A 27892-nucleotide genomic window follows, 5' to 3' on the forward strand; every position below is an offset into this window, starting at 1 on the left:
CACTTCAGATTAGTTGTACAGAAAATTAAAGCCAATACTGAATCTATTTCTGTTGTTTCATTTTCCAAGATTACCTTCACAATCTAAAAACAAGAAAAAATACTTAAAATTGCAGTATTGGATTTTCTTTCCTCTGAAGGAATAACTCTGTTATTTGGTTAAAGGAGTTTTGATTAGTTATTTCTCTCAAAAGAAGGAAATAAATTTCCCCAAAAATTAATTTCTTGGGGAAAACCAAACAAATTAAAAATATCATATATTGTATTTTTACACTTCTATTATTAATTATTAAAATTCTACACACATAAAATCAGTAACCATTTTAAGAATACTAACCCTACAATTTATTTAGGCTGTTCTTATACTGCAGTATTACATTATTTTGGCAATATTTTACTTTTTTTTTTTTCTGGATAAACTACTTCTTTCATGAATTAAATTCTCATTATGTGGACAGTTGAAATTTGCCCACAGTAGATTTTACAATATCTGGATTGTAATGAACCAACAATTGCCTTTCCCCATTTTTCCATGGTACCATATGTATTAAATATCTGTGATCCACTCTTGACTTTGTGTGGGTTTTCACTAAACACAATTAAAAACAGAATGACATGTAACAATAACAGTTTCCTCATACAGACTTTATCACAGCAAAGATAAATGAACCTTAGGATAAAGCAGAAAGAACAACGCAGCATCAAAAACATAAAATGTCTCCCTTTAGAAAAGTATTTACCTTTCTTCAGGTAACAACAATACTAACAATAATATAGAACTGGTGCTACTGTTGGGAAATTTTTCTTACATAATTTTCTATCGACTTTAAACATTGTCTCTTTATCACACGCTAGCTGCAGTTTATGCAGACTCTGGGATTAGCAGGTTGCAAGGAAATAAGTATTACCTTGAAAAAATGAACAACTTTATTATATCTGAGACCAACCAGCAAAGTTGTATTTCATTGAACAATTTTCCACTCACTGAGAGCACAGGGATAGCCTCCTTGAAAGAACACACAACAAAATATATGAGAAGTTCACTGTAAAATGGCACAAAAGGCAAAGAAGCACCACAATCCAAACTGTGGTCTCTGACTGACACCTGCAGCATTTGTGATGTGTTCTACAGCTCAATTTCATAAAGGCTGCAACACACAAGGTGTATGCTAAAGCTGCCTGTGATCACTCCAGTACTTCTAACACATATCATCTTCCACAAAAGCATCTATCATCAAAAAATTCAGCAAATTCATCAAAAGTGCTAGAAGTTAAACTGTATTACAGTTATTAAAGAGCAAATTATGTTGAAATTATTTTAAAAACAACTTTAAATATAAAATTCAAAAATTTTTAGAAGGGAACCTCCACGTCTCCAATAATCCTGGTAAGAGAACAACAATCTCTGAAAGCTTAGCAGGAAATTTCATATGCATGAGAGAAATGACTGTGCTTATACCAATTAAAAGTGAATTTTTACAAAAATGTTACCAGAGAAACCTGAAATTGGATTTATTCCACCCATCATTATCTTGTAAAGCACTATCCACATTATCAAATTTCTGACTACTGACAAATGCTGCATATGTTAAAACAGATGAGACCACTGGCATATTTCATCTTTTCATGCCAAGGCTTAAAACTACAATGCAGCTGCTGTAGCAAAAAAAAACCCCTGTGAACTGCAAAAAAATATTGCCTTGTCAGATTCTTCAAATTAACTGCAAAACTTCAGTAACTGTAGAAATTGCCAAAACATTTTAATTTCATTGTAGAACCTGCCAAAAAACAGTACAAATCCTGGCTATGCAATTCAAAGAACGATTATCTGATACTGTCAGGGCATTCAGTGGCAAGCATGTTTCACTCACACAGTGGTCTTCCACGGCTTGGTAATGCTGCACCATTAACTGTGCTCAAGGTAACATATTGTCAGGCAGGTGATGAAAGTGCCATTTCCTCCATCAATGTAGATAGTTGGGGATCTGACGTTTTTTCTGATACTGACTTCAGAACTGCTTCAGGACAATTATTTGCAGTATAATACTGCTCTTTCATAGGAAAACAAATAAAAAAAATCCATCCATCCACAGTTAGAAGCTGAACTAAAATGTTAAAACCAGCACCTATTTCTTAAATATAATTAGTGTCCCTAGACCTGCAGCTTTAGGACACTGTCACACTATCTGGCAGCTCTGCACAACACCTACAGTCACCATTTCAAACAAGCTGGAAGTACAAATTGGCAATGGTGTAGGCCAGGCCAACAGGATGCCTTCCAGTTCCCCCAACACTTTTCAAACCAAAAGCAGTGCTTGCAAAATTGCAAACAGATTCAAGTTCAGTAACTTTCTGCAGCAACACGTTAATGAAGTTTTCTCTGCATGGATACCAAAGTAGACACACTACAGAATGAAGAACCTCAGCAGTATGTTTTCCACAAAGGAAAGTTTTAAGGGAATTCACATGTAATCAGTAAGTCAATTTTTAAGTGATCTTGATCCATCTGCAAATTCTAAACCCCTTACAGCTGGTGATGAGACAGGAGAAAATGAGAATAATTTAAAATTTCAGAGTATAATAAAAATAGACTGTCCTCATAAAAGCTGGCAATAAAAGCAAAATTAAGGCTAAGAGAGCAACACCTGCAGTATATAAATAAATTCTACCAGAAATTCTACCACCTAAGTTATTTCATTACAAGAGGCCTATAAGAAAGAAATACAGGAGTATGTAATCATACATTATATGAAGCACGAAAGAGAAATGAAAACTTTCCTTTTTTTCCAAACTAATTTAAAATAATTATACTTTGCTTATGATATAAATGTCATCATACTATGCGGTGATCCATCCTGGAGAGGATGGGCTGTGGGCCAACCATGCAGCAAATAACATTAGACCCTGGACACTACAAAGCTAAGATGAGAAATCTCTAGTAAGGTTATGGTGAGAAGTGAAGGAGAAGAAAAAGATGATGGGAACATTACGCAGATTAAGTTATTCCTTATAAGGTTATGTTCTGAACCCTGCCGTCTGATTAGTTAATCTTGTGCTCCACATAAGGTATTGTTTCTGTTTCTCTCTGTTCATTGGTTCCCTGCCCTCAGATAATGTCTATATAAGGCTGTGTTCATACCTTTTGGGGGTCTTCTAAAGGAGCTATGTACATCTGTGCTGTTTATGCTTTGTGTTGTGACCTTGCGTGCCTCCTTTTATCTCCATTAAAGCTTCCCATTTCTAGCCCCTTAGTCATTCCCATCCCTTGTTTTATTTTATTGCCACACTCCCAGCTGATTCCATCCCGGGGCTGCACATGCCAGCAGCAACAAGGGCTCATCCAACATGAGATGCAACAATACTATATTACAAATGCTTTCAAAGTCAAGTCATTTTTTTCTGCATTAACTGCAAATAAATCTGAACTTACCTCCCAAAGTGCTTTGAAGTCCTTCTGCTCAATTCGAAGGAGTTCACTATGTTCCCTGGTAACAATGGTAGCATGGCGAGGAGTGTTATCCAGAATGGACTCTCCAAAGGCAGTTCCTATTCCAAGAGTGCATATCGTCACAGCATCCTTTGATTCAAAAAAAAGGACACATTAAATGTTTCAGGATGTTTTGAGAGTTTTTGTGTCTTATTTTTAATAGCACTGCCTTGAGATCCTTTTGCAATCTACTTAGAAAGAAATTTAATTTAAGCATCATCAACAAAAAAATCAATATTCTTTTAAAACAATATGGGAAGTTTTAACATAGAAACAAGTGGGACTTCTATTCTCTATATTTCTATATCTATTTCTATATCAGTTGAATTAGACATTTCTAAATGCAAATCTGAGAACACAAGAATCACTTTCATCTTTACAGAAACCTGTGATCTCTGTTAATCTACCTCTAAACACCGCTGATGATGAGATCTTTAGAAATGTCAGAGATGATGAGAAGGCAACTAGAATCAGAAACGCAATCTTGGAAAAGAAACTTCTGTCCTTCACAAGCTACTCTCATGAGAAAGAAAATTCACCTGTTATGTTTTCTGTTCTGAAAATGTAACTTTCAATTATAATATCCTCTTGTATTTATATTGCGTTTCTCTATTATACAAGCAATGCGCTTGTACTGTTGCACCAACTTTTGGCCCTTCTGCTGAAAATGCCAGCAAATCTTTCAATTGTTAATGGATGCTTCTCAATCAACTACCAGACCAAAAAAAAAAAAACTTTTCACATAAATCAGGGATTTCAAGAAAACTATCAAATTTCAAACAACCTGGAAAAAACGGATCCATGTACAGAGCCATAAGAAGGTCCCAAACAAGCAGCAAAGTCCACTTCAAAGGAGTCTATATGAGCACATGCCATTCTAAATGATGTCTAAATGAATCTCCCTTGGCCAGGAACTCCTCTGTAGTAGTTCCAATAAAAATTTTGAGCTACTGCAGACCAAACAAGTAGCCATTAAACAACTTGCTTGAATCAAGATCTTTAGATACATGTTCTATTTTCAGCTCAAAAGTTGCTTTGTTCCTCATCACAGGCTTGAAGCTGAACACTCACATGTCTTTTTTCTGAGATGAGCCTTATCTGATGGTCTGTTAAGTAATTTTAAAAATTAGCCACAGCATAAAAAATTTAAAATCATACAAACTGTACTTAACAAAGGAAAAATATTGCATATGCACACAGAGAATTACAAATAAACATATAAAAACACATGCTACCTTTACTTGATACAACATGAGAAGTCTAGTTTAATTCTAAAATGTAGGATTCATGCAAAATCAAAGCAGAAACGTTTGTTATCCTCGTGGCTGATAATCCAGGAGAGATGCATGAATGTGTTTCAGCACCATTTTCTGTTTTCAGAATTGCCCTGCTTTTCTTTCATGCATGGAATAAGTCATAATAGGCAAATATTATTAATATAAAGTTAGTAGCTTTGTAATTGCAATACACAGACAAAAGCCCATAATAGTCCAGTTCCCTGAACCATAGCAAATTGCTCTTACACAGATGTTACCATATAAAATTGTGTTCAGGAAAACAAAATCACTTATGTCTCAGAGAAGATCTAGGAAAAATTTACCAACTGTCAGAAATAAATTTTCAAGGAAGGAAAATAAGAACAGATTTTCTTTAACAGAAAGAATAGTCAGGAATGAGCACCTTGGCACCTAAATAGAACCCTCTACAAACAGACTGTAATACAGTTTATACACTGAAATCTGCCTTCCCAAGCTTACATTTCAGAGCTGAAACACTCTATGCATGGTACAATACTCACAATGGCATTCAAAGGATCTACAAAGAAAATGAGGTTACTGCTCATACAAAATTTGATCTCCAGATATACAATACTTTATTCTCAATCCTATTCAAGAAAGTTCAGATAAAAGAGCTCTGTTCAGGACAGGACAGCCAAACAGCCTGGCCTAAAAGAAACTTTTCCTGTAGGTAGATCATATATATTGTTTACATCTTCTAACTTCTCACTCACTCCCCTCCTTTCAAAAAATAAAACTCATTTTAAACATTTCACCTTCTCTGACTGTTTACAACCCTAAAGAATAATCTTTAATGACAGAACAGACATGAGAAGCAAAAAGGATAATTGTTGGTTAAGAAACTATAAGATAACTTCTGATGAGGCATTTAAGCTTAAGAAATAAATTAAAACTGTGGAGTGTTAGGTCAAGAGGCTGGAATGGTCCTATCTACATTCATTAAAGGAAAATCCAGGCTTCCATCCAATGCCTTGTTAAGGATGACCTTAACAAGAGGCTAGATGGAGCTAAAGAATAAAGTAGCTATTTATTAAAAGGGCTCCATGGACACACCTTGGGCAGTACAAGAGCCCAGCCAGGACTACACCCAAAAAGAACCAAAATGGTCACAAAATGGACAACCAGTCACAAGGTCTCTCACTTTTATAAGTTCTAGTCCATTGGCATATTGGAGGTATTTGTCCAGTTATAGCTTTAAGTTATGAAGTCCCATCCTTCTAGTTTTCCTCTCTTCAGTCCACCTTGTTTATGCTCTCGGGCCTGAAATTTGGATCAGTTGTCCTTGGTCCCAAGCTAGAGGAGGAATTGTTTTTTCTAGCTACTCTGTGAAGAGAGCTTACCATCCCTTAATATGAAGCTCAGAACTACACACTAAAGCAGTACAGACTCTGAAAAATATAAAAGCTAAAACCTAATGCATCACATCAAGTTATCAAGTTCTTTCAGATTTTTTCCCCAGCCATCACAGTTCTCCACAGAAATGCAGTTTCACAGCCCACTGGGGTGCAGACCTATATGCCTTCTTCGAGGCTTCAGAGCCCCATTTTCTCGCTACCCCTTGTTTATACATCTCCAGCCTCCTGGGGAATCAGGTGTGTTTCCTATTATGCCTGTTAACCTTACACTCAAGAATCTCCTGCTGTTCAGTGAAGACTTCAGGAGGACTGCTGGCAGCTCAAAACTCCCTGTTTTCTGTTCCCCTCTGCAATCCCAGAAGCAGCAGGGTGTTCTAGTGGCTGGTAACCAGCTAACATTCACACAGCTATTTAAAAGGCAGTATTAGAGACTTAGAAAGATGAGATTGCTGCCATTTCTATCTGTCCTCTGTACACACTATAAAACAGTAGCATTCAAATCAGAGGCTGCTTGTGTATTCAGTTTCACTGACTCTTACTGCCACATGAGACACATGCAGGGAATGCATTCTTAAGCCTTTCCCTCACCCCCCCCCATCAATCCAAAATATTATTGAATTTGCCACACCATTTTAATGGAATGGATGAGAATCAGAAAGAAGGCTCTGCTTTATTCCCTTCCCCATCATCTCAAGGATCATCCTGTATCCCTCCTCCTTGACTTGTGACCTTCAGTTTCTCAACCTGGCAAACAGAATTTTTGTGTGTAAATAATATCCCGGTGTCGGAAAGAGAAATTAAGAAAACAGAGAAAGACATTACTAGTCCTAGACTCAAAGGGATTGGGGACATTCCTTTGAAAGTTTAGCTTGATCAACATTTTGAGTTTATAAGGGAGCTGATGTAGCTAGATTGTTTTTGATTTCATCATTTTCTTACACCTTGCATCTTTATCTCATCTGTCAATCTGTATCACTCTAGAACGTCGTACTATCTCTATGTTTAACAGGAGTTTTGCCAAAGCTGGCATTTTGAGACGCTTGCTTATTATTACTTTGACACAGTTCAGTTTGTCCTCAGTAAAAATTTCCTTTTATAACAGAGAAACCAAGGATATACATGAAAGTAAACTATGAAGTAATTTTTCTGTTCCCTTACCCTCACTTCAGCGTTCCAGCCATTCAGACAAGAAGTCCATATCAAAATATTTCTAACAATAACACAGAAATACCTTCTGAACACACTAAAACTGCAATTTGCAAACATGTTAAGCCACCCTCTTTACACAAGACAAGGTTATTTACTTAAAGAAGGCATTATGCTTCTACAAAAACTGTGAGCAGCTTCTCTTTAAGTACCTAATTAAAATATGTATGGTTCAGATTAACTGTACTGTAATACTACATTCAAAAAAGCTACCTGCAATGTCTTAGATGTTTTCCTACATCACCTGACAGAAAAAGTGAAATTATTTTTCTATATTAACTTCCAATAAGCAAAGTTCAAAATCAAAATTAGCACAACCACAACACAGGAGCTCAGCATGAGCCAACACACTGCTGCTCAGCTTAGTACATTAGTTCAGCTAATCTCTGTGTTACAATGGGTAAAGCAGTTCTCATGTTCAAACTAAATAATTTTAAACTAGCTTAGGCATATTTATACTACTAACTACAGTACAAACCTATGTCACAACTTCACAAAGGTTATCTCCAAAATACATAATGACATTTACATGCTGAAAGCAGTATTGGACTACTGTGTTTAAATCCCTTTCCTTGCTGCCACTTCATCTTATCAGACACCTCCTTTGTCCTCAGTTTCAAAGAGCTGTGAAATTCTTCCATTTCTTACATGAACATCTGAACCTCTTTCTTTACAGTCATTCTTCTCAGCAACCCCACTAACTTATTTGGCTTTTCATCCCCAGCCCTCTGCATCTTCTTACAGCTGACACTGCTGTACCATCCAAGCACTCACATCTCCTCCTTTACAGCTTTTATAAAACAGGCTAATTGTTTTTTAAGTCAATGCTCTATGTTAAATTTGGTCTGTTTTTAAAAACTGACCAGCATAAAAAACTCCATCATAACATAGGCAAGATAAGCTGGCAAAACGTGCCGGCACACATTATAATTCAGCTGGCAAAATAGAGAAAAAAACCCCAGAAGATCAAATTGCTATTTGGTCTTTGTCTTTTTCCTTTTCATTCCATCATAGATTATCAGAAAAACCTTTGGGGTAAAAGGCTCTGAATCTGATTCAGAAAATCACAGTGTTGCAGAATCTGACAACATCATAACACTGATGTCATAATGCATTTATTCCCAGCTTTATTCTGAGACATCGCCAACAGTCATCCTTAGACTGTCCAGCTTCAAAACAGAGTTCAAAAATGAAACATACACAAGGCAATTTGTCAGCAATGTATTTAAGACAACACCAAACCAGGAATATCCCTAAGAGAAACTTCTATTACTAAATATCTCAACATTGGGTAGACAACAGTGCCAAATAAAAATGAAAGTCAGAATCTGATCATAACTGAGGGCAAAGACCTCTTTCTGATATATTCTATAGAGGCTGACTTTTCTGTTTATTTTGAAGGTAACTTAACAATATTTTTCTATGACTTTTAAGAACTGTATTTATCAGGGTGTTTGTTACAAACAAGTTGAGGCAAGACCAAAGCAGTTCATTACAGTTACCTCTGGAATTCACAGTGAGACGTTTTCACCCTAGAAAAAGTCCTCTTCGATCTCTTCTTGATTGTTGAATGCTCAGAAAAAATCCATTAATAGTTTTCACAGACAGCAGACTCCACTCAGGATGTACTGGATGAGTAATCCTGTCAAATCCCTGTAGCCATTCCAACGGCATATGAAATTACCAGCACATTTTACCAGCTCGGTGGGACAAAACTAACATTAACAGCAAAATTTTCTCTGGCCAAACTCTTTAAACAGGTGTGTATGTTAAATAGCCGAACACGATTTACGAAGCGTCCATTGCAGCACTGAACACTGCCCGCGCCCGGGTTTGCTCTGTGTTCCAACGCTGCCCTCTCGTGACAGAACACAGCTTTGCAGGCAGAAAGGATTTTTGCAAACCAGTGGGAAAGCGAGGCTTTATGAGGTCCTAAATATCTGTGTCTGTCTCTATTAAAGTCCTTAAAACAACAGATGTAAAAGTTCCTGTTATTATAATATCAAATAATAGCTAACGTCAATATTTCTATTTACATGAATTCTCAACTTGGTCATAATCAGTATTACTGATATTTTCTGAGAGAAATCACAGGTGTCTACATTAGTAAGCTACTGTGCAACAAGAATGTGTATGAATTAATACCTCACTAGCTACACTGAAGTCTTGATCCATTAGTACCTTGAGATTTAATTTCTAGTGCAAGACATTTCCCTACATGACTCTGTAGGAACAAAGACTATTAAGACATTTTTAGTAGGGACCAGGTGCACAATAACTTACTGCACTTCTCATGGGAGAAAGCTATCAATCACCAAAAGTGACTGCACAGAGAAGTAGCACATGGTAGCTGGTACACAATGCATTAATTCCTAGGCTTGATAAAATTTAAGTTTCCCAAGCACACAGATAACACGCCTAGCAAAATGGGACTCATATTTTTAATCAAGAGAATTGATTTTCTGTATTTACATTAACACTGTAGGCATCATCATATAATCATAGGCTAATTCAAGCTGCAAGAAAACTCAGGAGTTCATATAAAACCTCCTGTTTATCTGAAGTATTAAACAGTGTCCATAAAATTTCACATTTTAACCAACAGGAACCTAAATACCAAGTTAGCTTTCCTTCTACTAGGAAAGACAGAATAATCCTGTACTTTTACATGAGTCTACAAACTTCTAAACTCAGGTAAACACCAGCATCTGTCCTGCTCTGCTGGAAGTTTCTCATTAGCATCAGTGCCATTTATGGTATAATAGTAACAGCAGAGCAATTAGTCATTATTATGACTTTGCAAAGGACCTTTGCTCCTGGGTGATGTGATTGGAAAATGTGCTCCAAGTACCCCTATGCCTTAAGCACTGGTCATCCATCCCCAGCTGGGAGCACAACGCTGTCAACTGAGTGTGCCAGGGCTGCCCTGACAGCAATACAACACTGTATTGTTGTACAAATATATACAAACCCATCATCTGGGTTTGTAGTGAGCACAGTAGGCAGGGAGTGCTAGCAAGTATTTCAGTTTCAAGAATGGCTGGTACCAGGCCAACAAAAAAGTACAGGCAAGACTGTACAGGAACTACATCTAGGAGCTACAGGCAGGAAAGTGAGAAGGAGACCAAGAATGGACAAGGAGGGGCATGGTATAAACCCCAAGCTGGAGCAAAACCAGAGAAAATGTTGGACTCAAATAGTATTTAGGAGTCCCCACACATGAAAGTTATTCAGACAGGAATGGTAAATGCATGGGCTGCCATGTTTTTGGCAGTGAGGCTATATTCTAGGACAGCTAGGCAGTGGTAAGAATTCAGTTCATTGTTCACGTGAGAAGGAAATGTGAGGTAAGAAATAACTGCAGAATATAATTTCTAGAACTAGAATCACATGAATTGTAATTCAACAGCTTCCTACTGGCAGGAAAATGAACTTAACCTGAACAAGCAGAAAAAAATATTTACATTATATTCATTAAGAAACTAAAGTGTTCCACACTCCATCTAATGGAACAAATCAACACTCCAAAGAGATTCTTAATTTAACATCCAGATTGTGCAGATGTGTTACTTTCTGAGTAAAGAGCATTGATTCTTCACAACAGTGTAGTGCCATCTTTTGGCAAACACTGGAAAATCCTGATTGCTTTAGACATCCACAGAAAAGGGTCTCATAAGAGCCCAGTACTGTTCCAAATTGTGACAATACCAGTGACAGCCAGGCCATGCCAAGAATTGCTCAAATTAAGCTAATTATACTCTCAATCAATCTCTACTTAGTACAGTGAAGAGGCTGCTAAAAATAATATGAAAGAAGTTCCTTTTGCATCTACCATTCTACTGCAGGAAATAGAGAGACCCAGTACTCACACACTGCCCTGACTTGCATTCTGACCCAATTGCAATGGTGATGCGATGCTCAACAAAGCGAAAAAAATCCAATTTCTGCTATGAGCAAAAAACTTTCCTCAATCAGCCAAACTTTGGGCAAAGAATACAGCACCACAAACCCCCCCTACACATGCTCTTTTCAGTCCAGGTGGGGAAAATGGGTAGCAGTCTCTGTAAGGTCCTGGATAGCTATACTAATGCAAAGGCACAACGAGTCCCTTATCAGAGGTACAACCCCATGGGACATCATGGGACAATCACTGGTCTCAAACATGGGGGCAGGGAAGGGACAAGATGCCTTCCCAGAAGACTAAGCTCACAGCAACAGGTGCATGACATTAGACAACATGGATGGGAGACTCTAAAAGTATCTCATCCCGTTAGATTTTTATTTACTCTAAATTTTATAAATCCAGGAGCACCATGATACTGAGAAACCACTTTAAATTTGGGGAGAATTTGACTTGTTCATCTGTTTCTTAACACTGACTAGGTATTACCTACAGGCTTCTTGTCCAACATGGCAGCAGTTCCAATAGTCTGCTATTACTACACCACTTCCCCATTCCTGCAGTGGAGACTGCATTACGCTGTTATTAGACTGCATTGCTAGTGGGTTCACTTTGAACTTCCTGAAGAAGAACTGAATTAAATATTTCTAGAGAATGAATTAACAACTCTCCAATCTAGCACTACTGGAAAAGACAGAGGAGACTTGTCTCGCATTGAAAGCTAGATCATTTTCAGAGCATTACTCTTCAGTTTCTTGTAATCAATGGTATGATTTGCCTTCCTTAGACTAAGGACAACTAAGACTAAAAGAGACTCAGAGAAACATATACATCCTTGTGATATGACAAAATGTCTGTATAGAATGTGTTGTTACCTACCTCACCATAAATTTTATTCTTTCTTTGTACTACTGACCAGATGGTTGCATTTTACCTGGTGGTTGCTTGTATCAGACACCTTCACATCCAGTGATCCTGTCAGGACAGCATACCAATTCGTCCCAATATCACCCTGACGGAATACTGGAGAGATGACATCTTGTCAATAAGAGTTATCTTAGCAACAGTAATAAACATTTTCTCACATATTACTGCAATACTGCAGTCACTGCTGGCACCATCCAATTTGCTATATGAGATTACTTATTTACAATTACAGTAATACTTCCAGTGACACTGGAAAGCACATATTTTAGTAAACTAGTCAATACACTATGGAAACAATGAAAGCATAGAACTGCTTCACTCTTCTCCCCAGTTTGCTTCTGTTCTACTGTTCTCTTAGTTAATTAACCAACCAAAGAAACAAAACAAACAAGAAAGTTTTTCAGAACAATGTCCCTTTGAAATTCACAATCATCCAGTGCAGACACAGCTACCAATGAATTGAACAGCGACTGCAAGACTTTGATGTCCAGGCATTCCAACTGTGTGATTACAGAGCATCAAAATCCCTCTTACTCTAAGTAAATTTCAGTGCTGCATGCCAGATTTACCTGAGGTGTTTCTGAGACTTTACTAATACCACAGGTTTTCATCAGCTATTCCCCTGGTATGCATTCCCATCACAAGACTAACACTTATTTCCATCTCAGCTTCACAGACCAAGCACAGGTGTGCACCTACATCAGGCCCACGGGCTGCCAGTGCAGGCACAGAGCTGCTGCACCTCTCAGCAGTTTGCAGCTCTGCAGGTCTGGCTTGTGCCAGGGAGCCTGGAAACCACACACTATCAGTGATGTGCTGCTGACACACCTTTGCCCCTGGCAGCACAAAGCACTGGCAAAAGCAATCAATAACACATTTACAGGAGAAGAATGAGGCTTAAGTCCAATGACTGGCTTGTAATCTTTCAACAGAACAGTGGTAGAGTCCTACATCCTGCTGTATGCCCTGTTACCATAGATTCACTACACACTGTGTTTGTAGAGCAAGCAGCACTTTAGTCCTGCCTTGCCCCATGACTGTGACTGTAAGCATTCCACTGATTCTGCTCTCATGAATCTCCCACAGACAATCACAGTCTAACCCGCAAGTTTATCTACATAAAATACATAATCCTATGAAACTGTCTTACATGTGATTCCTTTTTCCAGATTTTCATAATATCCACAGAGACATATCTGCTGGAGAAGGTTTGGATGAAATTTCTCAAAAGCTTTTACTTCTTTCAGTCGTGTGACTATTATATCTACATCTTCACTAGAACGTTCCAAAGGCCTGCAAGAAAACAAAACACAAGGGCTTAATCAGAGAAATATCTCCACCTGCATGCACTGAACTTAAAAATGTTTGCATTAAATATCACACCATAATATAAACAAATTAAAATGCATTTTACGACTACATAATAAACTCCTTCCAAGACATCCTAACAACTGCCCTTTATCAACTTGAACATGATTCTTATAATTTCAACACAGGCAGCATCCAGAAGCCCACACAGCACCAAAGTCTCAATGCAGCATCACTGTACAAGTATATATGATGATACAGTCCTAATACTAAAGATCTTAGAATAATTAATAGCTTTAGGTTTGTAAGAAAACATAACAAACAGATATCCAAACACACAAGAGGTCCATGGAATCAGTGCCCAAAACAAATGTTCTCTATGTGGCTAAATGGAAAGCATTAGATACCAACAGTAACTCTTACATCCAGGCTTCTCTTCTGCATTTTACTGACTATAAACTGACTTTCCTCTTCTCACTTTCAAGGAAGAAGGAAACCTTTAATACGCATATTGTCTTCCATGAAGTGTCTGTATCTTAATGTTGGACAAATTAAATATGCATGCAAGAATCTTAATTTTTCATCAGTAACACTCATGAATTTTAATTCCAATATTTAAAATATTTTAAACATTTGACAGCAACACCTTTTAAAAAAAGCAAGATTTCAAGGAAAATAAAATTGCAGAACGCTCTACAACAAAGCAGCATGTAGACCAGCAGTTGAGCAGGTTCAGCATACTACTACATATTTATGAAAATAAAGTGAATTAGCTCCATAACACACTTTAAATGTGATTATCAAATATTATGAATCAGCAGATAAGCCAAACACTAGCTGACAGCATTAGAAAAAGAATTATAACAGACTACATGCAAACCACTAAGGACAGAAAGAAACAGAATTTTCCTAGGACGTCATACTCAATCAGATGAAGAAATTATTCATGTATAAAGACATAACAGAAAGAGAGATAACTGCTAGTAATCATTAAGCTTATTACTCACTCAAATGTTGCTAGTTAATTTTTCTGACAAAAATGTCCTTTCCACCAATGGATGGGCTTATAATGAACAGAAGTCAGATAGCTACAATGAGCGAAGGCTAAGTTCACAAATACATATCTTTATTCACCTTATTGTTATATTAACAGTGTAAGCACTCCCTCCAACAAGATTTTTTAAAGATTCCTCTTTGAAATCAAAGACTTTAAGGAATCCAAATCTTTGTCTCTGAAGAAACCCAGATGCTACTTGCATTGAATCTCAGTATCTCATCTTTCTTATTAAATTATGTCAAGGAGTGATTAAATCTCTATTCTTGTTTATACTCCAATTTACCCTTATTAACTACAGATGAGAATAATAATTCTCTGGTGTATGCACTTGCTTCTACATCACAGTGACATTCTCTTACCACTTCAAACTACAATCAACTACAATAGCTCTCTTTTGAAATATTTCATGTAAGATTTTCACCCATTTCTTTTTTTCTCGACTGTGCGCTAGCTGGCAAGTATTAATAAGCATTAACTCTCTTGTAAAAATCCTTTTAAGAAGATTAGGAGGTGCAGCTTGCAGGCAGATTCAAAATCTACTTATACAAGATCCCTACCCAACTACACTAACTCTTGAAACACTAACTACCTTAATTTACAGACTCTCAAAAAAACCAGCAAAACCCAACAACTCAAAAAGGTGAGATCATTCTCACCAGTTCAAGATTCAGTTGTTGGTTGATTCAAAATCATCCAGTTCAAGATTCAGCTGTTTGGTTAAGATAATTAATTCTTATTCATAAAAATTAACAAGGATTCAACTTGTCTGACAACAAGATGCCTTTGGATTTTTTTCAGAGGTCCTGGGAAATGTCCTCAGTGTTAAGGAGTAAGGAATTACCAACAGGTTTCCCAAGGTGAGGTGGCCCTTAGGAGCACATGAAATTCTGTCTGTGGACAATTTCAGACTGCAGTGTAATAGTAGTATTAGTAGCGCTCAAACTCATTTCTACTAAGTGTTCATAATCTATAGCAATGAATCTGGTTTCAAAAGCCAAGTATTAGTTACTGAGAAAAATGTACCATGGCAGCATTAACTGCTTTTCCACAGGACTGCAAAACTCAGGCAAAGTTTGACCATTTTCTACAAAGCATCTTTTAATAAAATTATCATCATGGTAACTTACAATTATCATTAACTTGACATTAATTATCATTAACTTAACATTAATCTATTTATGATGCCAAATTTTGTTTTCTGTTTCCTAAGTACAAGCTCCCTAACCTGGAACATAAACAGTCTGGACAGAACAACATAAATTTATTTCTTCATCATAGCTATCTTACTGTAAACTTGTTTTTGTAAAGCATAGTTTGGAGTAATACTTAAACAGCTAGTGTTATAATACAGTCCTTAGACAATTAATGACTCAATCTATTAATAGAAAAGTACTACTGCTGGCAGATGGAGAATTATTCAAGCTTTATTTTCACTGCAATCACACTTTAAAAAGTCAATTGTATTAATCCAAAAAGGAACCATTCCCCAGAACACAAAGATATGCTACAAAAGTCAATCCCAAGGAATATCCCTACACTCCCAACATGGCTCCAAAAGCTCCTGGAAAGACCTTTCCAGATACCTCATCAGATTACCTATAGACAGCTCTCTGTGATCACCACTGTTGTTCAATCTCACCGAGCTTGGCCCTCCTCTGCTGAACTCCTGCTGCTGCAGATTTATTTCTGTTCTGCTCTGTTATATTGATGCTGATGCTACTGAAGTATCCCTTCACTGCTGATGCTGCAGAGTTACAATCTCATATCCATGAGCAAACAAAGTCAAAAAACACATTTCAGTGGGTCTTCAGCTACCACTTCATTTTCTGCTAAAGCAGAAAATTGTCCTGTACCCAGTTCTGAAATCTCAAGACCAATGTATGGAATTAGGATCATAGGTTAATCTAAAAATATGAACAAATATATTAAATCAATTAAGTTTCTCCAGCTCTCATTTGATAGATGTATGAGCTGGAGTAAAAGCATTTTAAGGCAAGTGAAGCATCTCCCCCCTAGACCACCCCACTCAAAATAAATTTTAAGTCAAACTGTGCGGACATCTCATTTCACTGCAGCCAAAGCCAAGGGGGCACTTTAAAAGTTGCAAAGCAAAGCTACCAAATAAATTATTAGGAAAGGATGAAAAGCAAGAGTAATTTATTTTCACCACCCTACAAGCCTTTCTGCTTTGTTTGACCCCAAAATGCCTTCTTATTTATATTACTAATTTGCCTCTTCAGAGCATGGCAAGTTATTAGCTGGCAGTAATGTTTTCACATAAGACATCATCTATCTTCTGCTTCTTCAATACAACACCCCAGCATACATATACAAGTGATAGCATCAATGCTAGTTACATATTTCTATTAAATTATGTCAATAAGAGATTGATTTTACCCCTCCTTATTTGGATGTGAAGATTTCAGGAGCATATTTTATAGAGACAAAACAATTTTCTTGACAATGTCTGCTTGACTAGCTATGAAAGGCAATTATTAAGAAAATCTGCCCCAAGTCTATCCTCATAAGGCTGTTAAGCTCAACATGAGTGCTGGCAGCCCTGAAAGCCAGCCACATCCTGGGCAGGATCAAAAGCAGCATGGCCAGCAGGTCCAGGGAGACGATTCTCCCCTTCTGCTCTGCTCTCACGAGACCCCATGTGGAGCCCTGCACTCAGCTCTGCAACCCCCAACATAATAAGGACATGAACATGCTGAAGCAAGTCCAGAAGAGAAGCATGAAGGTGACGAGAGGGCTGGAGCTCCTCTCCTATGAACATAGGCTGAGAGAGAAGGCTCCAAGGAGATTTTAGAGCACCTTCCAGTACCTAAAGGGGCCTACAAGAAAGCTGGAGAAGGACAAGACATGTAGTGACAGGTCAATGGGCAATGGCTTTAAACTGCAAGAGGGTAGGCTGAAATTGGATATTAGGAATACATTTCAAATTCTGAGGGTGCTGAGGCACAGGAACAGAGACACTATGGATGCTCCATCCCTCGCAATGTTCAAGGCCAGGTTGGCCAGGGCCCTGAGCAACCTGGTCCAGTGGAAGCTGCCCCTGCCCATGGCAAGAGGGGTTGGAATGAGACAATCTAAGGTCCCCTCCAACCCAAGCCATTCTATAATTCTTCTTGAATTTTTAAATGTAAACTACTCAAGTTCAAAGTTCAAATACAGATAGAGGATAACTGTTACAATTCTTCACATACACAACCTGGGCAAAGTATTTCTGCTCACATGTAATATACATAGCTCTATAAAAGAACCTATTTTGATTAATTATTTTTAAGATTAAGTATTTGAATGTTTATGTAGGATGTTACGAAAGACTTGTTAACCTAGAAGAAAGAAACAAGTTGGAGTTTTTTAATTTGCTTTTGTTAACTTAATCTAGCTATAAACTATTACTTTCTGTTACCATATGTCCTTTTCTTTAGGTTCTTTCTCATAGTGGGTTTGACATTTGAGAAAAAAAAAAAAAAACGAACAGATGTGGTTTTACCTTCTTTGACAAGATGCCTCTAGCAGTTTAAAATGTTTATTTCTATTAAATGTGTTCAAAAACCTGAATCGTGCTCCAACTGAATGAAAGCATTGAATTCCCTTCCCTTGATCTTGTTAACTTTTTAAAACAGCAGTATTTCAATTCAGACAGCAATGAACAGCCCACGAAAGATGAGCAGATGGATCTATTTCTTCCACTGTTGAGACTGTAGAAAACAGCTAAAACACTAGAACAGACAAGTAAAACTAGTTCATCGCTGGGTTAAAACCAAAGCATCAATGCAAAGATGCAAAGGCAAACTCTATGAGCTGGAAAGTACCAGTAACCTCTACCATGGGCTATTTAATGAATTAATAGTACTTTAAAATATATTCAGCTGTGAAACATGAGCAAGTAGACAGCACCAAGGAATGTCAATTAAAACCAGATCATTTCGGTACTTTCTCCTGTCCTTTCTTCTGCCCTTTCCTGACATGCAGAAAAACAATGCTGTAGGACGCAGAAAAATACCAGCACCAACACAGCATCTTCCCTTAGCGAGAGCAGTTCAATACTGCAACCCTCTCCTCCACACAATGCTGTAAGGAACTTTGACTTTTCATTTCTCTTTGAGAAAGGAAAGTTTAAGAGTGGAATACCAGGGATCTATCAAAGCATTTTAGACCTTTAGTAAGCCACTTAAATGCTAACAATAAATGAAGTTACTTTTAATCTGAAGTACTTTCCACATAAGGGTTTACTTCAATGGCAACAAAAGATAATTAACTTCCACCAAGAGTACTTTTCACTTTTTACAGTGGTATTACCAAATCTGTTTTCAACACTCACAATTCAGATGCTCTTTCCCTTGTCATGGGAAAAGCCTCATCATGAGGCTTTTAAACAATAATCACATTACTATTCTTTTCTCTTGAATGTCATTTTAAGAGATTTTGGGATTCCAACTCTCATCTCCTCTGACAAAGAGGAAAAAGAATTTTAGTTAAAAACTGTTTCCTAGGATTCTTACACACCTAAATAATTCTGGAGTTTAGATTTAAAAAAAAAAAAAAGGCAACACAAAATTGCCTGTGCTTAGTTTTCAGTTAATTACTACTGTCACCTACACTCAGAATCCCTGGGACAATCTCTCAGATCCTGTACATAAGGTACAAGAAACACTGTAGATAATCCTGCTCTACACAGGTACGGAATGGCCAGCCAGTTAAATGCAGACTGACTGGCTGCCAGCCGCAGGCAGACAGAATTTGTTAGAGTGGAGTTCTGTCTTCTTTAGTGAGGACAAAAGGAAGGCAAATATAGGGGACTCTCCTTTACCTACCTCATTATCATATTTATCAATTAAATCATTTTGATCAATACACTGAAAAATTATTGGAGAGTTAAACAGAGCAATCAAGTGTGCTCATTTCTTTACATACCCTCATGTATCAATTATACATCCTTCCAAAAGATCAATTCTTAGATCTGTATATACAGTGGAATGGCAAAAGATGTATTTATTAACTGGTTATATTCATAAAGATTTCTCTCAAGTTAAAAAGACACTACCTGAACAATATAGATCTAGTAGCAATTAGACTCTTTTCCACCTTCATTTGCTGTCTACAAAGACAGAATAATTCAAGAGAAATCAAAATACAGAATTACACTCCTTACTTTGCGAGAATCTTTATGTATTACAGATGCTTTGTAATCAAGATGTGACTAAATCTTATTGAATTAAACATCCAAATTTCATAAACATAAACTGGAGCTCAGGGCAGTTAAAATTCCATTTGATAGAAGTAAATCCAGATGAAATTACATTAACCAGCACTGCAGCTTCATAATAAACATTGAAAGCACTTTAATATGAAGACAGACTCTGAGATACACTGCAAATGAAATCTGTAATTGAACAATATGCAAGTGATGATATCCCTCAATTCAAACTCTGGCCACCACTATTCACCAACACCACCATGCCAAATGCACCTTTCCTGATTTAGGATCTGCATTGTAACAGCTAGTGGAAATTTAAAATTTACAGCAATAATGAAATAAGTTTTACAGATTTACATTTGCATGCATTTTGACAACTGACAAATTCAAAGATGAAAGGGAAAGTCAGTTCAGGAAACATTCATGGATATTGATAAAGCTGCAGAAATAGAAACTGATCATGCCAAATACAGAGCAGAAAATACAGCACAAAGGAAGTATCATTAGAATTATGAGCTTTGTTAAATGCAGCAAATTGTAAGATGCAGACAAAAACAGATGTCATGCTAGATAAGAAAAATACTTGTAATTGGAAAATATCTGGTGAACACCTGACTTTGAGGGCACAATTTCAATTCGCTGGTTTGCTGTTTTTTTAATGCCTTTTGCTGGAATATAGAGTTTTGTTATAAAAGAAATTTAATCTGCTCAGAGTATAGGATTTTAGAGATCAAATCCTAATAACACGTCAGAAAGAAGTCAGGCAACGAGAGTTTAAACATGTTTCCAGTATCATCTGATGAAAGAGAAAACCTATAGGTGTACATGTAGCATACCAATCATGCAGCCACTTCACAAGACTACCAAGTAAATTTGAATGTATCATGTCCTAACTGTCCAATGTGCACATACTGCCTTGCTCTGCTGGCTATGACAATGTTTACACACACTGTGTGTAACTTACTGCAATCACACGTAATAAATGGAAGCCGATACTGCAAATTGTAAACCAGAGAGCAAAAATAAAACAGCTTGCTTAAAATACAACTCCAGCTCTCAGTAGGATTTAATTCACATATCTGATGAAATGCACAGACCTACAAACAATTATTTTGGTTTTTCTAAGAAAACATGGAAAGGAAAAGGCTTTTTTATTATTCATCAAAGACTGCACCTTTGCACTGAACTAGAAAATGAGGCGCATGATGTGGAAAGATAACTCTGTTATTCATCGCTCTCAGAAGACTGCACCCTCACAGGAGTGCTGGAAAACACTTGGGCTGTGTCTGTACAGCTCTGAGTTTCCACATCCACTGCAGTGCCTTCTGCTGCTATATCCCCACACAGACTCAATCCAAGCACATACCAGCTTAGTCACACAGCACACAGAGAGAAAACACGAAGCACAAAAGCCAACCGGAACTGCAGTGCATGTCCATGATTTTGTTCAGATGCAAACTACATGAAAATGGGGATATTCCTATGGATTTGTAACAAATAAAAAGCAAGGGAGGAATTTATATAGAAGACAGTGTAAGTTTCACCAATTGCACAAAAATATATTTTAAAATAAAATAGCGTCATAATGCAACTGTATTCATAATATTGCCTGATTATAAATTTATATCCCGTTATCTTTGACATAACTAAAGATTATAGTGGATGACAAGCATTTTCTCTATTTTTTCTACAACAATTCTCTCAGAATATCAATTCTTTATTCTAGCCTATTGTATGTTCACAAGGGATCCCTTGTTTACTCTAAGCAAACAAAGCTTGTATCTCAAATATATGTTACACTGAACTAAAAAACCAAATCCTGATTCAAATATGTTGCTGTTATGTAGCTTCAATCTGAATTTACATTCAAATCTGTGGGAGGAACAGGTCTGAGATACTACCCAGTATGTACTATTTCAGATTTTTTAAACATAAATGATGCAAGACTAACAAGAATGACAAGGTTATAAAGACTCAGTATGTACCAGAAGTCCTTGAAAAGCCCATTCCTATTTAAATAATCTATAAGTCATTAGGCAAAGATCATAACATTCTTAGCACAACAGGCCAGTGAAGTTACATGCTTTGCCCCGTGATCCACTCCTCCAGTCTGTTAAGGCACTGAAGGTTACATTTAATTCAGAGAAACACCAGCTGCCATAGCCAGGTATGAAATCCTGGGATCTCTAGCAGTTGTGCATGCTGTACATCCCTAATAGCTTGTATCTGAATCCAATTAAAACTACTAAGTGAATTCATAAATGGGACCAGATTTAGAGAAATAATAGTTACATAAAAAATACTTTGTCTACCATTCAGTAAAGACACCATCAACATGTAAATTTCCTGTTCAGATGGTTTTTTGTGTAAAAGAACACATGAGAATAGAGAAGATATTCTTCCTAAGTTAACTGTACACACATGCATAAATCAGTGATCCTCTTTAAATTATGTGCAGACATACAGCAGAAAAGTGCTAAGATTAGAGGGGTACTTCTGCTGCCTAAGAAATCAGCGTAAGGCAACTATTACTTCAAATGTAAAAGGACTGGTTTTCTCAAGAGAAAAATTACTCATATGTCCAGGTATAACCAGGATGTACAGTTGCTCACTGTTGATCTCTCCTGCAAAAATTAAATATTCTTGATAGAGCACAGTGTTCTGAAATTTTCCTTACCTTTACACTTGTAACTTTATATATAAATACTGTCCCATGTATTTGATTTTTAAGTGTGGATCTTTGACTTGTGGCCAGTAACTACACACGGAAGATGCATGGACAAAGCACTGGTTGTCCCAGCCCACAGTACCCTACATAGTAATAACATTTCTTCTGTAACATTTTGGCAGTTCTCCATTTTTATATGCGCTCTAATTTTAAATGTTAGTAGTTCCACTTTGACACATGATTTGGGGAAAAACCTGAACAACAAACAAAAAATACATTCATTTCTATACATGATGTATTTTGCTATTTCCATTTTGATTTTTTTCCACATAATTATATTGCATAATCCATATTTTAATTTATTTCAATTATCTTTGTTGAGGGTCACTTAACTTTCTAAAGCATACCAGTTTTAGAACTGTTTTTCTCCTGGAAATATATTAATTGACTTGAACATATTAAAACTCTATTTATTATTTCGTAAAAACACATGGTACTCTATAGAGAATTTACTCATTAAATGATCCCATATTCACAGAATTCACACTTGGGATAGAAAATGCTATACAATTTTTAAAAGGTTTAAAATACATAGACATTGATAATAATTCAAATTACTGCACTGGTAAGATTATCTATAGAAAATAAATACACTTTAGAAACACAAGTGTGTAAGTTAATTAAAAACACTATGTTTTTACGTGGAAAAACAGAATAAAATGCATATGTGTACTAGCTATAATCACAAAGCAGAGCATAGCAGAGATGAGGAAAAAACCTACAATCGTTCATGTTATGGGTTTCTCCTACATATAGGCTGCCTTCTGGGAAAGGGTAAGGCATAATTCTTAAGAACACTTGGAACTGATTCCTTCCACTCCATAAGTTGGTGCTACTAGCTTACTCCAAGTAACAAAAAGTGAAAGTTTCACCTTAATAGCTCTAATGAAATTTGTGTTACAGAAAGGGTCAGCTTATTAATTATGACAGAGAGATTTCTAAGTTAAATGTCAGACATATGCTTACTAAATACATTGTCTACTCCCCAAGGCTACGTACGTCATTAAGCCCTGAATTTGAGTTCACAGTTTGAATCCCAGAGTGTACTGCATGTAGGAAAACAGAAACAAAAGGATCACCAATCTAAAAGTACTGGGACTCATACTCTCCTTCACATCCGCTCGACGTCAGTTTACAGAGAGGCCTCACTTTGGCTCTTAGCTAGATTACCATCAACAGTTCTGCTTGTATTTACTTTATGAGTGCTTTCAACGTTTATAAACGTTATTTGATCTCTAAGAGGTCACGTGTTGCAGAGGAGGATCAGTGTCTGTGGCAGGTGTCTAGAGTGTCTAACCCAGAAGTTCCATTGACTTACGGTTTGCTACCTGGACTGTTAAGGAAAACCTAATAGTAAGTGCAGTCCTACAAGACTAATAGTTACCGGAAAAGGGGAGAAACTATGAGAAGGGGAAGGTCCCCTCTATGTGCACAAAGGGTTCTCCCCACAGCACAGCCCCAAATTATGCCACCTGTCAAAAGCTGGCTCAGGATGCTCAGCTAACTGCCATGCACCACGCAAGGGAATTCTCTCTGATAGCTTTCTTTTGAGCTCCACAGGTTATCTGTGGTCTACATTTTTGTTAACTAAATTCCTAGACCACAGGAGACACAGTGAGTGTTCAGCCATTAAATGACTTCTGAACTAATCCAAGAATCAAAGCTATGAATACAGCAAAGGGCGTTCAAACCACCCTCCACGCGACTCGACATTGCGAGACTCAGGGCTGCAGCACGCGAGAGAAAGCACCGCAGAGAATTTCTAACGCTACTTTTTTAATAACAATAATTTGCCCCTATTTTTGGCAGCGCGCACAGCAGCTCTGAGCACACGTCAGCCAGCCGTGCCTGCCGCCCGCGCGGTGCCGCCGCCCGCCTGCACCTGACCCACAGCCCGGGGACAGCCGCGGGCCCCGGGCCGCCGCAGCGGGGACCAGAGGGACTCGTCCTTTCCCGTCCGCTCTGCGACGCTGCTGGGCGGGGGCTGTGCGGCCGCTGCGGGAGTGGGCGCGGTGTGCGGAGCGGAGGGGAGGCAGCGGCTGGGGCGCCGTGGGGGCAGGTGAGGGCGGACGAGGGCAGGATGCAGCGGGTCTGCCATGGCCGATACGGCGGGGGGTCCCCGTCTGGCAGCCCCAGGCCCTCTCCCCGCCGGAGCTCCCCCTCCTCCACCACGTGCAGTATCTTCCCGGCGGGGAGCAGCATTCCCTGTGGGGACTGCCTGTCCCCTCCGCTGCCCGGAGTATTTCTAGCTCTCATCCTTGCCCGCCGCCCTGGCTTCCCCCAGGCGTTTTCCTTCCCACCTGCACGCTCCTTATGTAAGGCAGGATCTGATGGAGAGCGGGGATGGGGGGGTGTCAGCGCAGACACACACACATACATTCACATGCAGCCACACAGCATCCCTCCGCAGCGGCTCCTGGGAAGATGCCGATACCTTTTATCCAGGCACGCGATCCACTCGCCGGAGGACGAGGAATGGGAGGCGTGAGCGGCGACCATGTTGGACCGGGATCAGGTTGCCGTGCACCCGGCTGGCGGCGGCTCTCCCCGCCCGCGCGCCGGTCGGTCGGTCCGTCCGTCCGTCCTCGCTCCCTCCCTGCGCGCACGGCGCGATGGGCTCGCCCAGGCCCCGCCGCAGCGGCCGAGCTGGGCCGCCCGCCGCCCTCACGGGTTCCGACCTGCGGCGGCCGAGATACCCGGCCCCGCTTCAGTACAGCCGGCAGGGAGCGGCCCAGGGAGGGGGCGGAAAGAAGTCACTCCCCTCCTAAAAGGTGGATTCCCTGAGCTCCTCAGTGCCCGCACCTGAACCCGGCTTAGTGATCCCTCCCCTCGCTTCACCTTGACTTGGTTTCAATTGGAGGGGCAACACAAGCGTTGTAATTGCCATAAGCAGCTCAGGAGTATTTCATCGGCGCTCCAGAGCACTGTCCCGTCCCCCCGCCCCCAGTAATAAATGCACAGCGGGTGAGTGAAAGGAAGGTGCAGTCCGCATTTCAGGATTTTTCCTGGACCCTTCCTCCAGTCCGCTGTCATCTCCCATGAAACTATGTGCTAAGCTCTCATTTCTTGTACGTGAAAAATGAGCTGGGCAGCACAGCCTGTGAAGAGGATTTGGCACTTGGAAGGAACCCAACACATAGCATGAGAAGGGTGAGTTTAGTGTACAGTGAAACACGCCCACACCCTTCTGTTGTGTGTGTGTGGCCTGCAAGGTGTAGGGCTTTTAATGATACTCATGTGTATGTGATTTTAAAACTGATGATGAAAGGAAGGAATTATGAAAGGAAGGAAGAACAGCAGTTCTCTCTGCTTTGTAAATTTTACATTAAATATTTCCAGTGAAATATTTTTCTATAGATTGTTTCAGGTTCTAGATAGTATCTTCCAAGTAATCAGTTTATGAGCATGAGCTTCCACTTACAGTCAACACAAATTGCCTTGAGTACCTTTTGAGAAGGGTAGGAGGCTCTACGAATCTCAGCTGGATGTTTGGGGTTACAGATAGATGATAGCAGAGTAAAACTCAAAAGCGTGCCTTCCTTCAGGCTCATAACTCCCCTGTGCTCTACAGTGTGGGGACAAATTATTAATTCCAATGGTGATCATATGCCAGTGCCTTTCAGATTTCTCCATGGGCTATGTTCTCTACCCTCTGTTGTGATTTCTTTGGTTGTACCAAGTAATTTTTTTAAATACATGTGCTACTTCATATTTCACATCTGCCTTTTAGTTGGTTGCCTTGCTGCCACAGCTTCTTTAGCACTTTAAAAGAAATAACTTTTAACATTGGGATACTGAACAGTATGATGAAAAATCTAAGGAAATGTATCTAAAGATCCCTTTTGCTAAATGGATACAACTAAGAAATTGTCATAGCAGAGGAGAATGTCACAAAAGGCAATTCTTTCCTTTTACCTCAAAAAAAGAAAATTAAAGTACATGCCAGAGGAATAGAAGAGGCTTCCAGTTAGTGAGATCAAAGCTGCAGCTCTTCCTTTGCTATCGTCCATGGGGGAGAAAAAAAGATAATATTTTGCATCTAAGTAATCAATCTACTTGAGGAAAATCAATGCTATTCATTTGCCAATATGCAAGTGTTTGAGAGCCAGTAAAACCAGAGCTTGAAAGGTAAGCAGCTCTAAATTCTCAATCAAATTAATGATTTATAACACAGTGCGTACATGACAGATGAATCAATTAAACTCCCTAAATTTTTACTTCTGTTATAAAACGTTAACATTCACCAGAGCCGCGCCCCGGCCCGGCCGCCAGAGGGCAGCCGAGCGGCGCCGCCTTCCTTCGGGAGCGGGGCGGCCGGGAGAGAACGGCGGGAGCGGGGCCGGGAGAGAACGGCGGGAGCGGGGCCGGGAGAGAACGGCGGGAGCGGGGCCGGGAGAGAACGGCGGGAGCGGGGCCGGGAACGGCGGGAGCGGGGCCGGGAACGGCGGGAGCGGGGCCGGGAACGGGAGGAGAGGGGCCGGGAACGGCGGGAGCGGGGCCGGGAACGGGAGGAGGGGGGCCGGGAACGGCGTTAGCGGGGCCGGGCGGTGCTCGGAGCGATTTCCAGCAGTGCCGCTTCTCAAAACCCACGTCGGTGCCGTGACCCTGCCCTTGGCCCAGCAACTGCCCTGGGACAGCGCTCTGTATTTAGCAGTACTTGGGCTTCCAAGGAACGCAGTGCGCGTCGGCAAAAAGGGGATACTGCTCACGTGCTTGGCCGTGGGCAGACACCCCTCAAAGATGGATATCTTTTTGTGGAGTAACCATTAAAATAGACTTCAACACATTATGGATTGTGTAAGTTAGACATGCCCAGAGTGAGCCAGGAACCTTGCCTGCATCCATACTTCATTCGGAAGTGTCCCAATTAGAGAACAATTAGAGCAAGACAGTCAAAATTAACTCTGGCGTTTGTATTATGAGTAATCATGTAGCTTTCTAATTAAGACACCAGTGAAACTTCTCAGAGAAACTTAGCAAGGAATAAATGTTTGAGTAGTTCAGATATTAGCCTGTGTCAACCAAAGAGTCTCCAAACTGCATAGAAATGTCACAAGCTCCTGACTATTGAAATCAGAAATTCCTGACCGCAGGACAGTCCATTTTCTCTTGAAATGAAAAGTACCAAATAAGCATCATATATCTCACATGACAAGTCAAATAGAATACAGATTCTCCTGTGACTCTTAAGAATTCAGACCATAACAAGCCTAGGAAATGTAATTTCAGAGTACTGGCCTTATGTTAATGGGATCAAGTGCCCACTCCCTTGTGACAACATATACTAGAATGAAAATGCTAAAGCACACTTCATTAGTTTATACCCTGTACCTCCTCCTGCTGCCTCACAGTGCTCATTCTTAAACTATGCACTTGTATGAAAAAATATTATTAAAAAATGTATTTGAGATTTAATT

General features: G+C 39.1%; 1 protein-coding gene across 3 annotated transcripts in view; it reads right to left on the minus strand.

The window, feature by feature from the left end:
• Positions 1 to 25134, minus strand: part of RAPGEF4 (Rap guanine nucleotide exchange factor 4) — a 142487-nt gene extending 117353 nt beyond the window's left edge. For all 3 annotated transcript variants that reach the window (XM_058809902.1, XM_058809901.1, XM_058809900.1), the window contains exons 1-4: positions 24910 to 25134; positions 13324 to 13466; positions 12181 to 12269; positions 3430 to 3576 (exon numbers count right to left, since the gene is read on the minus strand). In XM_058809902.1, coding sequence (XP_058665885.1) covers positions 3430 to 3576; positions 12181 to 12269; positions 13324 to 13466; positions 24910 to 24974 — 444 coding nt within the window. In that variant the 5' untranslated portion in view covers positions 24975 to 25134. The remainder of the gene's footprint in view (positions 1 to 3429; positions 3577 to 12180; positions 12270 to 13323; positions 13467 to 24909) is intronic.
• Positions 25135 to 27892: the final 2758 nt, after the last annotated feature.

Source organism: Ammospiza caudacuta, chromosome 8 (assembly GCF_027887145.1).
Source record: "Ammospiza caudacuta isolate bAmmCau1 chromosome 8, bAmmCau1.pri, whole genome shotgun sequence".
Classification (NCBI taxonomy): Eukaryota; Metazoa; Chordata; class Aves; order Passeriformes; family Passerellidae; genus Ammospiza; species Ammospiza caudacuta.